This window comes from Drosophila persimilis, unplaced genomic scaffold (genome assembly GCF_003286085.1).
Source record: "Drosophila persimilis strain 14011-0111.01,24,50 unplaced genomic scaffold, DperRS2 tig00000715-arrow-arrow-pilon, whole genome shotgun sequence".
Classification (NCBI taxonomy): Eukaryota; Metazoa; Arthropoda; class Insecta; order Diptera; family Drosophilidae; genus Drosophila; species Drosophila persimilis.
In genome coordinates, this window is record NW_020825343.1 from 1,052,880 (window position 1) to 1,073,252 (window position 20,373).

At 44.9% G+C, this 20,373-nt stretch overlaps 1 protein-coding gene across 1 annotated transcript in view; it reads right to left on the minus strand.

The window, feature by feature from the left end:
* Positions 1-20,373, minus strand: part of LOC6602179 (MOXD1 homolog 2) — a 130,320-nt gene that overhangs the window by 27,757 nt on the left and 82,190 nt on the right. The window contains exon 3 of the mRNA XM_002027183.2: positions 11,710-11,865. Coding sequence (XP_002027219.2) covers positions 11,710-11,865 — 156 coding nt within the window. The remainder of the gene's footprint in view (positions 1-11,709; positions 11,866-20,373) is intronic.

Sequence of the window (20,373 nt, forward strand, 5' to 3'; positions counted from 1 at the left end):
GGGCAGAGGCAGAGGCAAGAGTTGCATTGTTGAAACTTTTCCAAGCAGCAGCAGCAACAGCAGCAGCAGCAGCAGCAGCAGCAGCTGAGCTTCAAACTCGCAACTGGCAACGCTCTAGAGGTCCTTCAGCTGCAGCTCTCGTTCGGACAGCAATCAAATCAACCGTTCCCCAGAAACCCATGTACTTTGCATACGTGTGTACAATGTCCTTCTCTGTTTCCATGCTTGTGTGTGTGTGTGTTTGTGTGGAACAGGTTACCATGGTCACGTCGGACATTTTTTTGAGTGCCTGTCGGGGGATCTGCTCTGCTCTCTTTGCTGCTTGGTGCTTGCTGTTCTCCCAAACACTCGCCACAAAAGCACATTGAATATCAATTTGATATGCAGTTCGGATGGCTGGGAAATTGCATCGGAAATTTCCCTACGAATCTTGACATTCTTTGTGGCATGGCATCTTTTCCTTCCATTTCTGCCAGTGCATTCTTGAGGCTTTCTCTAAGCTGGCATGTATGCCAATTCAGTCATCAATAGGCAGGCAGTGGCACTTGTGCAATTTTGGAACTCTTTCTGACAGCTGATTTCAATAACTAATAGGGAAAAGTGGTCACCAGGCCACCAGCCACTACCCACCTGCTTTCCCCTTTTACCCAATTTTTGTTGTAATCTTATTGCCATGTCAGGCCTTCTGATTGCCTTGACCAGAGTGGGCGGCAGGCGCCTATCCTTTCACATTGTTGACAGTCGCATGGGTCTGGGCCTGGGCCTGGCAGACTCCTGGCTGGACATTGGACACAGCTGAAGGTCCAGGCTCAGGTGAGGAAATAGAAGAAGAACAAATCCGGACAAAATATGCCTAACTCTGTAATCGTTTTTGGCTCTATCTCTGGCTATCTGGCTATCTAAGTGGCTTAATGATTTTTGTTTCATTAAATTGAGGCATCTGCATAGTCTCGAAACGGATGCCTGTGTGGATTCATTTGTTGTGGCAATTGACATTAATTTGATTTATTTATTGCAGATGGCAAAGGCCATTGGCCATTTTAGCTCCTCAAGGTGCAAGTGCTTCCAGGATTTGCTGGTAAATTAACAAATCTAATGAGGTTTCTGCTCGCACTAGAGTCCAGCATCCTCGCTCGGCCACTCACCCACTCACTCAACAACCCATTCATCCTCCCCATTCACTCACGTACAATATTTGTGTAAATGAAAATGTTGTTTAAACTGTGTGGAAAATTAATGTTCATCAGTGGACAAAAGCAGCAGCAGCAGCAGCAGCAACAGCATAAGCTGCAGAAGCTGCAGAAGCAGCAGCCAAAGCCAAAGCCAACCAAATGTGTTCGTGAGAGGGAATGATGGGGGATGCCGTCTAAATTATTGCAGCAAATATATCTAAATTTGCAACGTACGTATATGCGAGTACGTTGCATATGTATGTGCATATACGGAAACAGTTGGGGGATGGTCCATGGTTCATAAGCATGAGCAGCTAAGCGAAAAGTTTAAACAAGGAGCTTCCTGCCTTCAAGTGGGCCAAAAGGAAAGTGCCTGGCCAAGCAAATAAACCTGCAATTATGGCTAAAATAAATTATAAGTGAAAGCTAAGTAAAGAAGGCTCCCAAAGAGGAGTTAGTAAAGTGTGCTGCTAGAGAATCAATCACGATTGAGTGGAGAAAATAGAGTACTCTAACTAGTATCTCAAAGAATCTATGCACCTTCTATCTGCATTTTCCAGTGGCCCAGTCCTCAATATTATGAAATCCTTTCAAGGAGCGAAAACATTCAGATTCCCTCAAGCTAAATGCCAAAGAACATTCACATTTCCATTCACTCAAGTTATTCAACACATTTTCGTATTTGTGGCTAAAAGGTTGGTTTGGGGCTGAAACCCTTCATACGATACCATTACCAACACATTTGTATCTGTTCCGCTTTCGGTTGGGACTCGACTCTCTTTCTCTGTCTCTGTCTCTGCTCGTACCTCGACTCTCCTTGTTGCCTAATTCATATTCATTTATTGTGTTTGCTGCAGTAGTTATCCTCCAGATCCCTGGCACTGGAAGGACATGGACATGGCTATGGACATGGCTGGAGATGGAGATGGAGTAGAGTTCAAGCCAAACTGGCATATCCGTTGCTTTATTACATTTCGTTTAGTTTTTGGCCAACTGACCACTTTTTTGCGGTTCTTTTGTGTGTTCCTATATCTGCATCTGTATCCGTGTTCGTGTCCGTGTCCGTATCCGTATCTGTTCGTGTGTGTGTGTGTGTGTGTGTGCCTGTGAATGTGTGTCTTAGTTTCTCGGACTTTGCGGTTGCTTTGGTCACTAGCGCGGTATTTGGCTTACATCAGAATGTGAGCGTAAGCCCCTCTAACCCCTTACCACTTACCCATAACCCCTAACCCATAACCCTAGGGGGTGGGCTGGCGCATGGCGTATCCTCACTTGGCTTAAAATGAATTCACTAACCGAGTTTGTTCGGAGCGAAAAGAGCGGGCAAAAAATGCAAGTTTACTTCGCCATTTGACCATAAATAATATAATAAAATAACTACACACAGGTCACAGCGAAAACTATTGCATACTTTATGGCGTCCTGCTGGGGTGCCCACTGGGAGCACCCCACTCCCATTCCCACTCCCTTCCACTCCTACTCCCACTCCTCCCCTCAATATGTGGTCTAATATTTTTATAAACAACAGCTCTACTTTCGGTAAGCCAGGGAAATGGCAGGAGGGTCATGCCATAGTTGATTTTTCCATATACAGAGTTTGTGGTTTCTATATAGAGTTTTGTTGTTGTTTGTTTTTTTGTTTTTATTTTTTAAATATTTTAGAGTTTTGTTTGGTGTTTTTTTTTTGTTTTTTTGCTGTGGCCCTCGGCCTGTCAACGTTTGCCACTTTAATTACTTTGGCTCCAAGGATGCGCAGATTTTCCACCTCTTCTTCTTTTTGGTTTTTGCTTTTTGGTTTTTGTTTTTGATGGTTGTTTGTTGGTTGTTTTTTGGGCATTTTTCCTGGCCCTGTTGCATTTGACAGGGCGTTCCTGGTTCATTTTCCTCCCGCTCTGCCCGACCGATGCCCGACCATAGCCTGCTGCGTTGAAAAGCAACTCAACTCTCGGCTCGTTATTTATGGCCCTTACCCTTGCCCTGGACTGCCACTCACCTCAAAAAACGGTTGTCGGATGGAAAAACGGTCAAAAATGGGCGATCCCGGCGCAGTTTTTCTTCCTCTCTCGTACACACACTCTCTCTCTCTTCTCCACTCTGTCTCTGTAGGGCTGCTGCTTTGTTTGTCATTGCATTACTTTGGCTGTAAAATCCCGTACTGGTGTTTAGTATGGCAGCAGTCCCAGCATCGCGCCGTCTCTTTCTGCCCTGGTGCTGTCACATCTATCTCGCTCTATCTATCTCTCTCTCTTTCAATATTTGTCGCTTTAGGGCATTAAAACAAACGTTTCCCATTGCGTTGCCTCGGTTTGCCTTTTGCTTTTGCTGTTCCGCTGTTCTGCTGTTGCTTTAGGTTTTGGTCTGGGTCTGGGCTTGGATTTGGATTTGGGCCTGTGCTTGGGTTTTTTGGCCGTGCAGCGTGCACGTTTCGCATGCACTTCTAGTGGTGCCACAACACCATCAACAGGGACCACTCCACGACTCGGGAACGGGACCGGGAATGGGAGCGGGGAGCCCTCTCCCAGAACAACAAAAGCGCACACACGCACACCCACTGGGTAGTGGGTGAAAACAGAAAGCACGGGGAAAGCAAACTTGTGAGCGCGAAACGTGAAAATCACAGTCCGAAAATAAAGCGCAACAAGAGGGAAATGTTTTTTGGGGCCACTAGCAAAGGCGAGCATATTGCAAAAATACTCTACGAAACGAATATCCTTGAATGTGAACAGATCGCAAAGGATCACTGATATCTGGGAAAAACTGGAACAAAAAATACTTCAAAGTATCCCTTAGAGATCAACTATTGAGTACCTTATGGAATTCTTTGGTAATCTTTGGTTTCTGGATCCTTGTGGAGATCAGTGCGTCTTTCTCTGCCAAATCATTTGGCAGCCCACTGTCTACCCTGTTGGATTGTTTTCTGGAGAGTGTACTGCTGCTGCAATTAATCTGGAAATACGCGAATCTCTTTGCAGTTTATACAAGTGGAGGCTGCCATATACGGTACCCTTACCCGGACCCGTACCCGGACCGTTCGTAGCTCGTCAACTGGCAAACTCATGTGTAAAAGGGACAATGCTGGGTTTTAACTTTAATAAAGCGACTATGCGCGCTACCCATGCGACCACTCCAGGAGTCCGCCACTCGGTCCGCTCCCCACACCATATATGTAGTACTTCTCGTTTCGCTCATGGGGGGAGCCGGTGCCCAACCACTTTTCGGGCACAAGGCAACATGAAAATCCACATGGCTCTCTGCATCTGCCTCTGCCTCTGACTCTGCCTCTTGCTGGCTGCTGGTTGGTTGTGTACTTGATTTTTGGGCAAAGCGGCAAATAACATTTTTGTTTGGCTTTGACGTTGTTGCAATTGCAACGGTTATTCCATTTGCTTGACAAATATACGACGATGCGATGACGATGACGATGACGATGTTGAGCTCTCCCTGGTCTGGGCCTGGGCCTGGTCCTGGTCCTGTTCTGAAATCGTTTAGAACTTCCTAAAGGGAGTTTCGGTTTGGTGGAGTGGAGTGGCTGGCATAAACTCGAAACTTTTACTGAGGAATTATGCGCAATTTTTGTTTGGCAGCTCGACCATTGCCAGTGCCAGTGCCAGTGCCCGTGCGAGTGCAAAGTGGTCTAGGTCTAGGATGAGTGTGTTTGTGTTTGAAAAGAGGCTCTTAGGCGGGGGTTGCAGGAGCCGGAGCAGGATCAGGACCAGGAGAAGGAGAACTCCATTGTGCGCTTCAAAGCAATCAACATAAAACGGTTTTCCTAGAAAAAAAAAAAACCGAACAGGAACAGGAACAAACACGTCCGAAAGTAATGAGCGGGAAGTTCCATTAAAAATGGGAGAGGAATCAAAATTGAGGGATAGTTTTTCTTATTTGAAGATTTGCTTATAATTTTTTGGTTCTCTGAGATTGTGCTACTGCATTAATGGATTTCTGTAAGAGGAAAGGTGCGTCCTCACATGCTCTTTTCGGACCACCTTGTGCACTTAGCTTGGCTTTTAGTTGGTTTGAAGGCTAACCATTTTCGGTTTGGTTCACGCTCTTGTGACTTTCGGCATTAACAAAGTGCCAAAGGATTTCCAGTTGGCTGACCCCGCCGCCCACCCACAGGAGCAGCAGCAGCAGCAGAAACTAAAAATATGTCAAAAATTAAATCAATTTAAAATTTCGTTGCATACTTTTTTGGGGCACTGGCTTGTTGCTGGCGTTTTTGATGTTGTTGTTGTTGTTGCTGTTGTTGCAGGACCTATTAAATTTTTAAGTGCCAAGCGCTGCAACCGCAAGTCCCGCAAACACCACACGAGAAGCAACCAGGCAGCGCCCCTTACGATCCCCTGACCACTCCACTAATAATTCATTATAAAAGTCGGTGCTTTGGTTTTCGGTTTTTGCGTTCTGTGCTGTGCCCCCCGGTTTCCCTCTGCCATCCCTTTCCCTTCCCTTTCCTGCCATTTCCCGTCAAGTATAGCAGTTTGGAGCTTATGTCGTGACAAAGTGCACACATATGTGACCCGTAAGAGAGATGTCTGGGTCTGGGTCTCGCTCTGGCTATGGCTCTGTGTTTGGGGTGTTCATGTTTATGGCACGGTTTTGCACTAAAGTCAGCGTCAGCGCCAAGAAGGGGCACTCTGTCTGTTCCCCCGAACGTTTTCTCATACGAAACGCCAGCATTTCCATTAGAAATGGCTCTTTGCCCCATTGATATGTTTTGTGTAAGAATTTCCTTCTGTCACGTTGAATTCGTTTTGAGGAATTCTCCCCTTTTGATGTGGATGTGGAAATTGCAATGGCCATTGGTGGGGTGTCTGGGGTCCTTCGGGTCCTGGGGTCCTGGGGTCCTTAGCGCAGCTTGTAAGTGTTGAAAATTACTGTCGACTTGACTTGTTGCCTTTTTGTTTCTCCCCATTTGACTTTCCAATGGGAAAACAGCCATAACAATACATATACAAATATAAATACAAATACATATGTATATGTATGTGAATGTGTGTCGGGTGCCGGACTAGGGCCCCACCATTAATGGGCAAAAATTACTGTTTACAAGTGGGGGCAAACTCCTCGGAACCTCTCATTCCCATTCTCAACCTTTGGCCTGGCTCGAGTGCAAGTTTCGTGTTAAAATAATAAACACATAGCAAAAATTGTAGCGCCATGTGGCTGGCCGGGTGGGAAATGGCCGGGCCCCACGATACAGGGCCGTAATTCCATTACAGAACTACTTGTAGACCCGTGCCCGTGCCACGAACATAAATTATATTAAAAACAATATTTTCAACAGGCTTCGAACAGAACTTCACACGGGCAAAGTTTTCTTCTACACTCCACAATTTTTCCACTCTCTTTGCATTTTTTTTGCTCTTTTGCTTTTTTGTTTTTTTTTTTGCATTTTAAATTGTCGGAACAGGGAAATGCCGTGGTAGCTTAAACAATTACCCCAACAACAATAACAAAAACAACAGAGAGAGAAAGAGATAGAGAGAGAGCAGTGCGCACAACAACAATAACAATATGAAATTATTATAATGACAATTAGTGTTAATTGTCACTTTCGGTGTGGAATGTTGTTGGTCTCGTTCTGGTTTTGGTTCTCGTTCTCATTCACTCCGTTGAATTATAATTTTGCGAGGCTTAGAGAGGAAATTTGCATTTTAAATGAGTTTTTCTTTTGTTTTTCTGCTCTTTTTTTTTTTTTGTTGTTGTTGCTGTTTATTTCTGCCTAAGCAAATAATGAGAATAATAATAGCCAGTAATCAACATGAAAGTCAATGAGAAATTAAAAATTGTAATTACTCAATTACGTTGCATAAATCTAAATCAAAGTTTCAGTCATTCAATTCTCGTGAAAAGTTTCAAATGGATTCGAGTGGATGGGCGATACTTAATGACAATTTTGTGTAGACGGAGGGCTCTTTTATTATAAGAAAGAGGGGTAGGGACAGGAGACTGGCACCCATAAACATTTTAATGATTGGAAGTGGGCGTTCCAGCAATTAAGAGAGAGTTCGGTTAAATTCAATTAAAGTCGCGCTCCGCTTCAATTGTATGGTGGATATCAAATAAATGAATATCCATTCATTATCATCGAGTCCCGAATCATCGAGAAGACAGCTGAGACGTAGAGAGTAGCTGCTGCAGAGGGGGCTGCTGAATATTGAGTGATAAATGTATTTCAATCTCTTCCTGCCAGTGAGAATCCTTTTCGTAATCGCTGCTGATTATTCGCTGGTCATATTTCATTGCAGAACTTTTGTGGTATAGCAAGAGGAAATCATTAAAAATATTTAAATTGACCGGCAGTTAAATGGGAGATGGAAAATGGAAAGAAAACTTTTGAATGTGAAAGATGCGATGCACACTCCCCCTTTTACATTATCAAAAGTTTTCATGGGGGAAAGGAAGGAAATATCCAAAATCTCGAATCTGAAATCAAATTGAAATGACGCACTTAATGGCATTTTATGGTTTATGCCCAGACTTTTATTATTCCACCTCTCTCTCTCTCTCTCTGAAGTTCTTTCTGTATCTTTTTCCCTCGTTTACCCACTCGTTTTTCTTTTTGGTTTTTTTGCCCTTCATTTAATGCGCCATCGTTTTTGTTAGATTTTCTTCCGAACATTTTCCCTCTGCCACAGGGGGAGTGGAGGCTGACAGTCTCTTCCTGACGTCATCTGTCCTGTCCTGCCCGTCCGCTCTGGACTTGACTCTTTTTGGCCAATTGGTAATTTCGTTATTAGTCACGCTCTTTGCGCTTCATTAATGTTCATTACACATAAATGAACCCACATCGATTGATATTTTTCAACTTGGTCGACGGCGGCATCGTCGCCATCGTCGATGGCGGTTTTTAGTGGCTGTAATTTTTGTATTGTGGTTGACGTTTTTGCGGTTTATACCCCCCACGCCTCCTCCGGCTCTTTCGGGCAATAAAAATACGGTGCGTGCATTTGTGGACCCGCCCCCGCCCCCGCCCCCCCTACCGCTTGCAGTTTTATTTATTTATGAACACAAAAAGGGGACAGAGCAAAGGGTTGCGCCCCGACTGATACAATTAATTATATAAATAAACATTTGTATTTTTATTTATATTTATAGGAGAATTTGTCGAGACACAAACTTTGAACTTTTGCCCAGATAATGCCTCCCCGCACATATGCTCGTGCCCGCACTCGTATCTGTATCTGGTACGTACGTCCCATCGATAGGGGTGGCTCCTGCCTCGACTTCGGCTGTGGCTCGGAAGGGAATTTATTGTACACGCTTAATTGAACATTGGCAGCGCTTGAAAGGTTGAGCAGCTGATTGACTCCGCCTCCTGGCTGGCCTCTAACTTTCCCTTTATGCCATTTTTTATTCCGTTTTTTTTTTTATGACCTTCGCCGGAAAATTGTGTCCTGTGGAATGAGCAGGGTTGACTAGGGACCCAACAAAAATTCTTGAAATCGTTGCAAGTTATTTAAAATAGGGTTTTTTTATTATGCGCTTAAACAGCTGGAAATTTCATTTTGGTATATTAAAAATGCAGGCCCAGTCTCCGTTTTCCCGCTCGGAGTATCCTTCTGGATAACCTTGCGGGGCGAATGGGCCAGAGATCCAGAGATCCCGAGGGGTGGCTCGTGATGATTATGCCACTTGAGCGGCTTAGACTGATAAATCCATATGGCTGGCTTCAGTGCGCTTTGAAGTGGCACAAAATCCAAGGAGTGAAAACATTATGCGATGAGCAGATTAAATTTGGAAATTTTCGAAAAAATCGGTCCAATGATACACGTGCTATCCATGGAGTTTCCCTTCGCTGTAGAGTATCCCTTAGAAGGATTCATTCCCCTAGCAAGTTTCTGCTGTAATTTGCACAATGGCCGCTCGCTAAACGCGGAAAGACAGTGACTGGAGTGCCTTTTGGGTTCGGTGGATAGTTACGGCGGTTGGGTGGATGGGAGGGGGTAATAGTAGCTGGAGAAATGCAAACAATTAATAAATTTTTAAGTGCATGGCAAATCATGCCTTGCGCTGACCTCAAAGTTCTCCGGACAAACCAAACTCAGACCTTGCAAATGGCTCTGCACACAATACATTATTAATTCTCGCCAACCCCCCCGCCCCGGTGGAGCCCCCATCCCACCGCCCACCTTCCACCACCCACCCCCTCGATGCACAACAAACAGCGCTTAATTTGCCAAATGGTTGCTTCTGTTCTCCTCCCAACCATCCCTTCACTCCATTGCTCTTAATGCAAAAAACTGCAAGTTGTAGTTTACTTTTTTATTCATGGAGTAATGCGGGGGAGCATAAGGGTGGAATATACTAAAGAGAGGGAGAGAGAGAGAGAGCATATTCAACCCGCGAGTGGGCAAAAGATGCAAAATACCTTGTCCAGAAAATTGCACAAAATACGAAACTCGGCAAAGAAGTTAAGTGAAAGCAGAAAAGCAAAGCCGACAATAGGGAAAACTTCTTGTGCAATGAGTGACAAGGGGAAGTGGGGATTAGGGGAGTAGGGAAATGCCTCGACGTATCTGATTCTCAGTCATTTTATCTGAATATTACAAAACTGTTATACGTCTGTTATATAACTGCTATACACCGGGTATATAAAGCTCCACAACTATTATCTATCTGTTATAAAAGTTTTATACAACTGTTATACAAACAACTAAACAAGAAATAAACTCATTTTGCTGCTATTGGACTATCGTACAGCTAATCATAAGCTTTATTCTTCTATTTTGGCATATTGTTATTAAGAAATTTTGATAAAGATTCTTCTATAAGCATCTTATGAAAATATTACATATTAGGCACACGAAAAAGTCTAACAACTTTATGTGTAACTGTTATAAAACTATGTGTATTGTACTTGTACTTCGAACTCCCACAAATGTCATAGAACTTGGCCATAGAATGAACTATTTAAAATCTGGTTAACATCTGTTTTATGCTATGCCCTTTATGCCCCATTAAGTGCATTCCCCAGGGTAAGCAGAGTATACAAATAGTAACAAATTTGTGCGGCAGCCAACTCTTGTGCCCCGCTCTGGCTCGGGAGCACGCTGGCTGGCAGCTTGAGAGTAAATTGAAGCGGAAAACTTAAACCAACTGCGTAAAGCGGGGTCAGCGAGAAAACAGAAATTCATTAAAACTTTGCATTGTGCCCCGAAATTGCCCACAACAACATCAACAGCGACAAAAACAGCAGCTCCAGCCACATTAACCAGCCAGCTTATTGCAAACTAATTTGTCTAGGGCGATTTGGCCAAAAGATTGCGTTTCGTCTATGTGTGCGCGGTGTTCCTTGTAGTTCCTTGCCAACTCAGCCTCAGCCCCATTCTGACAGTGTCGTTGATGACGCGACAAAATCCAATTAATACGCTAGACAAATAAAATACTTGGCCCACACCCACCACTCCACTACCAAAGAAATCTCGAGGGGTCTGAGGGACCGTTTAGATAAAGCAATAACCAAATGTGTCTAGGAGCAAACACACGCGACTCTGCATAACATTTTTCTATCCCCCCCTCTCACAATCCTCTTTTGGGGGTTAGGCAAAGTTGGGGGGTTAGGGGGCTAGGGGGATACCACCACACTAGTATATCTCAATATGCGTGTGTACGAGTGTACAAGTGTGTGTGTGGTTTGGGTTTCCTTTTCAGTCTTTGTCGCCATGTCTGGCATATGTCTCACTCGGTGTCTCCCTCACCCACCACCCTGGAGGAGTATTTGTGTTTGCGCCACGCGCTTTGTTTACTCAAGTTAACCAGAAAGTTTTCTTTAAGATTTACGCTTAAGTTATACGTGATAAAACTTTTATCACTATGACTTGTTCGTTCGTCCTCGCCCTATCCTCTCCCCTGGCCAATATGGGACGAGTATGGAGTATTTTTGCGGTTTTGATAGAGTGCTTAGCGCTTAGCGGAGGTAGCTGCGAGATGAAGAGATTTCCGCAAACTAATTGCGCAATCAGTATTTATCTACACTGCAGCAGCAGCAGTCACAGCAGCAGCTCGTATCGTTATCGAATGCAACCCTTAATCCGGAATCCTTAATCCTTGAGCACTCTCTATCTCTCTTTACCATTCCATTTCCAATTTGTGGAATGGAGGAGACACTGCCGCTGGCTCTGGCTTGATTCCGTATGCTTAGCATGTCACAAATTTCAATGTTTATATTTGTTTAAGGTTATTGCCACAACTTGAACAACTCCCAACTACATGTAGGGGAGGAAGGATGGAAGGATGGAAGGAAGGACGGAGGCAGCAGCGAAATCACTTTAGTACTTTGATGGCAGAAAGCTTATATCATCAGAGTTTTGGGGGCAGGCGACTCGCATCGCACTCTCTGAAACTTTTTATTAACATAAATTACGAGTCCGAGAAACAGACAAGAGAGACGCATTCGCTTTAACAGTGGAAGTGGAGTGCATAAATTCCATTTTGGAAGTGGCAAAACTTTGGCCAGTACTCGTATATCTATTAAGGACGGGGCCAAGGACTGAAGTCTGAGGTCTGAGGTCTGAGGACCGTGTGGACTCACCGTTATGGCCATGTCATGTGTGCCGTCGCATGTGTCCAGCTTGCGGCGGAAGCGCAGGACCGTGTGCGTGGCATTCTCGTAGCCCAGCATCAGCATATAATCCTGCGAGGGATCCACCACCGGCTCGGGGTCACCATTCCGTGTGACGTGTCGATCCTGTAATTAAATGCAGGCACAGCCCAGTGCCAGCGAAATGGGATTAATGAATGGAAAATGCGAGAAAAATACTTAATTTACGGAATACGGAATACTTTTCGTGTAACGCTACTTTCAGAGACTGTTCCAGCCGCCATGGGTTTCGGAAGGGAACTGTTCGACTTGTTGTTCTTCTGGAACCCCAGTCACCACTGTCCCTGAGACCACAGGCACTCCCTGGAACTGCACTCAACTCTACTCAACTTTCGCAGCATGTGAGCTCAAGTTTTCCCCCAAACATACGAGTATATTTTTTCATTCATGTTTGTTTTTTCGTAAAATAATTTAAATTTTGGTGAAAACTGAAGGCAGAAGAGGAATTGGCTTTCCCTTTCCCCCAGCTCTTTCTCCCTCTTGCTCCTCTTGCTCACCCTCTTCTGCTCTTTTTGGTCTTTTCTTCTGTTTTGACAGAGTTGCCAGGCTAAAGTTGAATAAGTAGTTTTCGCCCACCAAGAAGCAGATGGGAAGACCCTTTTTCGGTTTAAAAATACACAAAATTCTGCTCCTCCACCGCCTTCGCCATCGCACCCGCCTTCTCCTTTTCCATCTTATCGAATTCTTTTGCACATGTTGGCCAGCCTCGAAGTTGAACACAGAAGCCAGATATCAGAGTGGGTGTCGGAGCGGGTGTCAGGGCGACGGGAGGTGTTGAGTGTGGGTCGGGCGTATGTAAATTCATATACATTCGAGTAGAACAACATGACCTCTGTCTGCCTGCCCTCAGTATCGGGTAGAGTCGCCTCCCAGCCCCCCCGGCCACCCAGCCTCCCAGCCGCCCGGCCTGACAGTGGCAGCGGCAGTGGCAGTCTTCCATCCGTGCACGATGGCGCTGGGGATGTACAAGGATGGCAGCATAGAGGTGCCTGCTAAAAGGATTTCAGCTTTTCATATTGGCAGTTGACTGCAAATGGGCGTTCTCCTGTCTCTCACTCCCTTTCTACCGTTCTCTACGTCTCCACTTCTCGCTTTCTCTTCATCTTTTTGTTGTTTGGCTAAAAATTTTGATGATGTTGCCAAAGTCAAATTTTCGAAGGAGAAGCAGAGAACATAACCTATGCTTGCTTGTGGGGCATGCCCCACACTCCTGCCGTAATTGAAGCTGATGGAATTTTCAAAGAGAGAAGAACTGTCTCCAGTATAGAGAGATTGCTACATTTTATCGATTTAATTATGTGCTTTCTATATCAAACGAACCAAAAAGGGGTATTCCGATAGCACTTTTCTTTCATGGCTGTTTTGCTATTGGTTTTGGTTTTGGGAAAGGTAATGGATTTTTGTGAAAGATTTCGTTGGATTCCATTTACTTTTCTCTTATAATTTTGCTCTATTCATTTGGTAAATTGCATCCTCCATCATTCCCAAAAGGAAAACGCGCAGCTGATGGTCAGTTTTTATTTTCCTGTTCGTGCCCCTGGCCTCCGCCACTTACACGTAGATCATCATCCCCCACCTGAGAGCATTTGATTTATTTCCGTTAATGTTCTATCTTTTATCACACTTAACAAGCGGGCTGACAGACAGACGGACAGAGGAGGATGTTCACTTTCCCAAGCTGTTTTATCCCATCTGACAGATTATAGCGCATAGAAAAATGCTTTCCTCCGTCTCGTCCCCTATTCCGCACTTTGTGGATAGCAAAATGAGCGTTTTCCATCATCTAATTACAACGAAAATTTTCTACTCAGGCACATACACACTCGCACACACCTGAGTCTGTTGCAATTAATTTGCCCCAATTTATATCATCTCTCATGCTCCTGCTTCGTGCCACACGCCGCCTGCCCCTGTTGCGTGTTGTTACACGCCAGGCATTTCATTAATCATATCTCACCGGCTGCGCCATTTGCCATTTTAGTTAGCTAATTAAAACTTTTTTTCCATTGCCATCTTTTTACTGCTGCTGTGTTCTGTGGCTTTTCCCATAGCGAAACATTTAACACACATTTTGTGAAAATTTGTCCCATCTATTCTACAGATAATTTACAACAGACAGTTCTCACTGTTTCCTTCTCACGTGCGCTCTCTCTCTCTCTCTGCATATCATATGATATGTTGTATATGTTTGTCCCTGCTCTGTGTCTCTCTCTCTCTCTCTTTTTTTGGTGGTAATCTAGAAACGCATAATTCAAGATCACAGGCGCACAGTTCCAGTTCCTCTTCCCGTTTGGGCCTGTTTTGCACACAGTTTCCCTTTTAATTTTACATTATCTACCTCACACACACACACACACACACATATGTACAGTCATACCTTGACATGTTTCCCGCTTATCTAGAAAAAAGGCAGAGAGAGGAAGAGAGTGTTGGGGGGTAGGTGGGGAGACAGAAACTGACGGAAATTAAAAATACGCGCTGCAATGTTGCAAGAGAAAGAGAGAGAGAGCCCAACATGAAGCGACACGACGTTATCAAAATCTGCGTGTGCGTGGGCGTGTTCCTGTGGCAAGGGGCAAGGGGAAGTGACGCCCCTCTCCACACAGGTTCAGGTTACCAAGGGTCGTTGGGGGTAATTATGCAAAAAGGGAAGGCGCATAAATTTGCAATATTCTTAGGAGCTGTTCTGCTCTCAAATGCCAACGACGCGACGTTTAAACTGCTCACAACTTTTTTTTATAGGTGTATGAGTGGTGCCATCTCCCTCGCAACTCCCTCTCACTCTCTCTCTCTCTCCGTCCCTGTCTCTTTCTCTCTCAGCTCTCTGCACAAAAGCGCAAAAGAAGAAGTGAAGAAACGTCGCCTTGAAGCAACTGGATTCCCACGCAAAGGTATAACAGTTTTCTCATCAACTTTGTTGGGCCCTAAAAAGTATGCTATATATTATATTATTCTTGATAATTCTTCAGGGGATAGGAATATATTCATAACGATCCCTGAATGCCTGAATTAAAATCTTCAAAATATACTTCATAAAAGATATTCGTATTTATTTTCCCATCCATCTTTAGCTCCTTTCAATAGAGTATTCCCCTGGGGGACCTTTTCCAAATTCAGGGCTTCTTCGTCTTCTTTTTAAGTTGCATGCCACGTTGACTGGGTGCTCGTGTAGTCGTCCTGCACTTGCCGGTGCCCCCCGTTTTGCCCTTGTCGTTGTCAACGCACACGTTTTTTTAATTGCTGAAATTTTATCACACCTTCATGGTTCGCAGGACTCGTAAATTGTAATCCTTGCGCGGCTCGCGTCTCGACTGAACTCTACTTCTGCCTGAGCAGCACCAGGACTGGCAGGACTGCCAGGACTGCCGGGACTTCCAGGACGTACGGCTCCTTGGCCCTGGTTTGCCCTTTTGCGATGTTGTCATTAACGTCGCTGGCTCTTAAGCATTTAATAGCCTTGTCAAGACTTTAATGCCTTTTAGCCTGAGCTCCTCTTCTAATATGTGGGTGTGGGTGTGTGTGTGGCGGAAAGCCGGAGGGGGGGAAATCAATAAAAGCTGCGCACAAATTAAGCACCTTTGGAGCTGTTTTTCTCTCCTTTTGCAGTTGGTTTACTTTGCCCGCAACGTGAATTTAATAGGATTATGCAGCGCACTGACGATGCCTGGAGGCAGAACGCAGAAACTTATGCAAAGCTCTACTCCACGCTACTCTGCCCCGCCCCCCTGTTTTTCCCACTGTCACTGCACTTAAGACCAAATGGGAGAACGATCCGAGAACGAGCGAACGAACCAACGAGCCAACGAGCGAGCGAACCCTTCTACCATGCATGAGCCTAATTGTTCTGATTTTCGTTCTTGATGGCAACTTTTCACACACCCATTCCGCGTTCCAGCCCACGTTTTGTTATGCCAAAAACAAACTTTGGCAATTTATGATAATTCAACGTCAGCTGGGACAGTTCAGTGAAGTACATCGGATGATGTGTGAGTGGCACTGGCACTGGCACTGCCACTGGCAGTGGTCTTAGAGAGGTAGGTAGTCAACGAACCATCATCAACAAACTCAACTCTACTGCCAGTCTCTTTCTGCTCAAGTCATCTGAACTGAACTGAACTGACAGCTGGCTAGCAAGAGGGCTGGCTCAAGTGAAAAGCCTTAAAATATGCTCGGAGCTCACATTAAACTTATTACCAACCCCCAGCCATCAGACCCAAATCCTCCTCCTGGCCTGCCCTCGCCTGCCCTGGCCGGGCCCTGTTCTGGCCACACTAATGCCTAGCATCGTGTACAGATTTACCGTACAGCAAAAGGGTTGGTGCCCCGCCTCCTCGCATTGCTCTCTCTCTCACATATCAAACAAATATCAAAATGTTGGCTCTCCTATCTCTCTATTCTTCGAGCGAGTACGACTTTCTGGAGAGTCGACTACAAAGTTCTGTGTCCATGATTCAGATGGAACGAGCCCTGGGGACCACAGCAGAAAAGGAAAGAACTTTTTGAAGAAAATGTCGCAACTAAATGATGGAAAACTCTGTTGAAAAAAGGTGTCTCCTTTCTGTTTTCTCCAATTCAAATTCAGTTTTCACTCGGCAGCAAAGACTGTGGAAACCACCCTCGTGGGCACACGTCCCACGTCCCACGTCTCCTGGCCAATGCCAAGTGTCTTAGTCATCTATTGCCATTTGCCAGTGCCAAAATTGTATGCAGCAGCACCATCAGCAGCTCCTTCCCTGTCCTGCCCCCCACTCCACCCCCTTCCTGTTAAGTTGGTGGCATTGTAAATTGTTTTCCTGTGCACTGCTTGTCCTTCCTTTCCTGCTCCATTTCCCAGCCCATTTCCCCTTCCCCTGCCGCTGCCGCTGCCTTTACAGCCTGGCTGACAGCCTGCACTTGATGTATGCTACAGGAGCTTCTTCGAAGCAGCATCCCCCCCCAAAAACACCCACGCTTGTTCTGGCTTCTTTGGAGCCCTGTTTTGGCTTACGAATTGATGGCGTCGCCGCCGTCGTCGCTGGTGCCGTTTGATGCCTTATGTACATTTGATTACGTATACGCTGTGTTGCCTGCCTATTTGCCTGCAGGAGTGCACAAGAAGCATCCTCTATAAGCATCTCTCTCTTTCTCTCTGTGTGTCTGTATGAGGGCATGTCAGCGCCAAAAGAGAGCGCACCCCGGGGCAAAGTCATCAAGAACCAGGACTCCAGACTCCAGACTCATACTCAGACTCAGACCCCACTTAATGCTCGATGCCAATCCAAAAACCAAAAACCAGAGCACTGGCATGGCCTGGCCAGGTCTGGCCCTCTATCTATTAGGGCGGATGATATGCCATTGGTAGGGGACTTCAGTTAGCTTAAATTACCGCTGCGAGCAAGTATATCAATTAATATAGTTACAAGTTCGATGGCAGAGGGAGAGAGAGGGAGTGTGTGGGCGATGATTGCCAGCGCTCTGGAGATCAAAATCTCCCCGGCAATCGCAGGGAAATTAAATCGCCTGAAGTTCCTTTTGAGCCATCCCGTTCCGTTCCGTCCCGTTTGGCTAACTGGCTGTCTGGCCTGTCCGCCTGTCCAACTGTCTTTCTGCCTGTCTGTCTGTCTGCCTGTCTGTCCCTCTGTCCATCATTCAGTTCAACTTCAACTCATCTTAAACTGGTCCGTGTGTTTGCCTAACCCTAGACTTTGCCCATCTTCCTTCATCTTGTATCTATGTGTACTCGTATATACGAGTAGTACGCTATGCAGACACTGCAAATTGCCAGTTAATATTTTATGAAATCAAACAGCCACAAATTGTGCAGTGCCATGCAACACGGGACTCTTGGCCCACTCATTGGCATATGTCTGTAGCTGTAGCTTTTGGGTGAGAGAATCCTTCGTGTACGAATAGGAATTGTGTGTACATATCTCCCACTGCCCCATGTCAAAACAAAAACCAAAACCAATCCATTCAGCCTCTCACTATTCGTTCATGCCGATAAAAGGCATTTTATTAAAATTGAAATTGCCCAACGGAGTTTCGGCTTTTATTTTAGATTAAATATCAATCACTTTGTCTTGTTCCAGGCAGTGCGGTGAGTGTGATAGAGTGATAGAGTGATGGGGGAGGGGAAAAGTGAATGACAGCAATTGAAACGATTTAAATGCTCTTCAATGGTCATATTACATTATCATTTTCAATGATTATTGCCCAACTGAGGCTGCGTATGACGGCATTAAATGTCTATAAATTAGTCCCTGCCATTTGTCAGTCTCTTTGCCCCGGCTCTCTCCTTCCAGCACTGCCTGCTCGCCATTCTCTTTATAACGGGTAAATGCATTGATGCATTAAGCAGCAGCACTGGACGACAGCCACACAAAAAGCGGCATATTAAAATGATTAAAAACAGAATTGAAATGGGTATGGGAATGGCTATGGGTATGGGTATGGCCATGGTTATGGGGGGGAATGGAATGCAGTTGCAAACAATCAAAATCAAAGTAGATCCACACCACACACAGCACACAAAAACTGACATCCGGATTAATGGCAGCCTACAGTGGAGACACGCACAGGAAGGCCAAGTAAGTAACGACATGTGCAAAATGTGAGGTTATCTATGAATAAGTGAGGTTAAAATCAAGGTTCATTTAGGTTATATTGAATTTATCGCATCATAAAAGAAATTCGATTGAGTTTCAATTAAAAAACCAAACATTTTAGGACTTCAAGTGGAGTAAAATTAAAGCTTGACATCACTAAATGCCCAAATGGTTAAGGTCATATGAAAAATCTTTCCAGTTTGCACACGGAGCAGAGCAGAGCAGAGCAGAGTTAAAGTTAAATAATGATCCAATTAAGCGAGTTCAGATATAATTAACGAGATTGGCTAGAAGTTTGGATTAAATTACTGAAATAATTTTCAAAAACAAAGAGAGTTTAGATTGCATTTTAGGGTTCTGGCAACGAGAGATAATTGCATTGTTTTTTCCTCCCCCTAATTGGACAGCACCAGCACCAGCACCAGCACCACTCATCAAAGAGATACTTTCATTTCAAAGTCAACTCGTATTTAATGTTTCGAATTCTGAGACCCTGCACCCTGCACCGTACACCCCCTTCCTTGCGCAATCTCTGCCAATCTCGGGGGCAACCCCGAGGGAGGGACTTGATTTTCCCCATTTGCATTAAACAATTTCTGGTAACTCCGAGGTCGACTGCTCGACAGCAAGGCGAAGAACCCCCAAGGAAGAGCTGAAGTGGGGGAGCAACCCTTTTAACTAGTTCGCTCAATTAATGTCATGTACACAGCCCACTTAGCTAGTCCCCACTGTGATGCTGGATGCTGTGCTGCTGCGGCGTCATCATCAATGTGACATACATATCAAAAAGGCAAATTCAATTAACAAACTTTGCACGTCACTCAAAATTAACTCTAGGGCGTTCAGCCAGACACTTCTCCCTTATGGACCGACCCTTTATCTTCTTCAACCCTTCAGTGATGACAAATACCACAAAAAAAAAACACTCGTATACCATAAAAAAAATATATATATATAAAAAACAAATTATGAAAAGAAACAAAGAGTCAGAGAGGGAGAGAGTGAGAGAGTGAGAGAGCGCGAGAGATGCAGGGCGTAAAAGAGAGGGAATGAGGAAGCGACTATTTTTTTATATATCATTTTCAATTGTCCGACGACGAGTGTGCCGTGCCGCCCAAACGCTGTTGGCTCTCGCTCTGGCCACGCCCCCTCGGATGCGGACTCGGATGCGAGGATGATGACGATGGCACTCTGTTTCTGGATCTGAATCTGAAACTGAATCTGAATCTGGGTGGTGTGGGGGCGTTGTCGGGGGATGCCCAACGCATTATATAATAATGCGTTTTTATAGTAAAATGAAATTATAATAAAAAAAAGGGAGAGAGACGAAAAATTGTATTTGTCATATTGTTAAGCTGACGTCTGTCAGTTTTTGTTTTTACTGTTGCCTTTGCTTTGGGTGCGGGCTGACGCTGACGCCCCTTTTTTGATACAGTGGGTGGGTGCTGGAGAGCTGTTGATACCGTGGAGGAGGCTAAGAAGCTAAGGATCTCAACGACTGGCTGGAGCTCCTGCCTTTCCCAACCGATTTGTAGAATATTCTGATCATTGTCAAGAGAGGTAGCAGCTAAGAGGAGAGTATCTCAAGAGTACAAAGGTCATTACTGTTTAGTTCTCGTTTAATTCTGATTATTACCGTTTCCATGATCATTCTCTGATCCCTCAGATTTCTCAGCATCCCTGCTGCTGCTTTGCTCTTCATTTGAGGCGTATGCTTCACCCGTTACTGGGTACCTTTATGGCCTATCCATCAACTCTTTCGTTGGGACCCACCATTCCCATTCTCATTCCCGCTCCCATACTGTTTGTACATTGAAACCACTTTTTAAATGCGATCCGTAACGGCTGCCATCGAAATCTGTTGAATGTGTCTCCCAGACACACACCAACACACACACACACCCGCACAGTCGCAGACCCGAAAAACTAAAAGCAAATTCAAATAAATTTCCAATCCCCTTGTGCATTTTTAGCTCTTCAGAGCCTGTTTTGGGTGGATGGGTGGGTTACG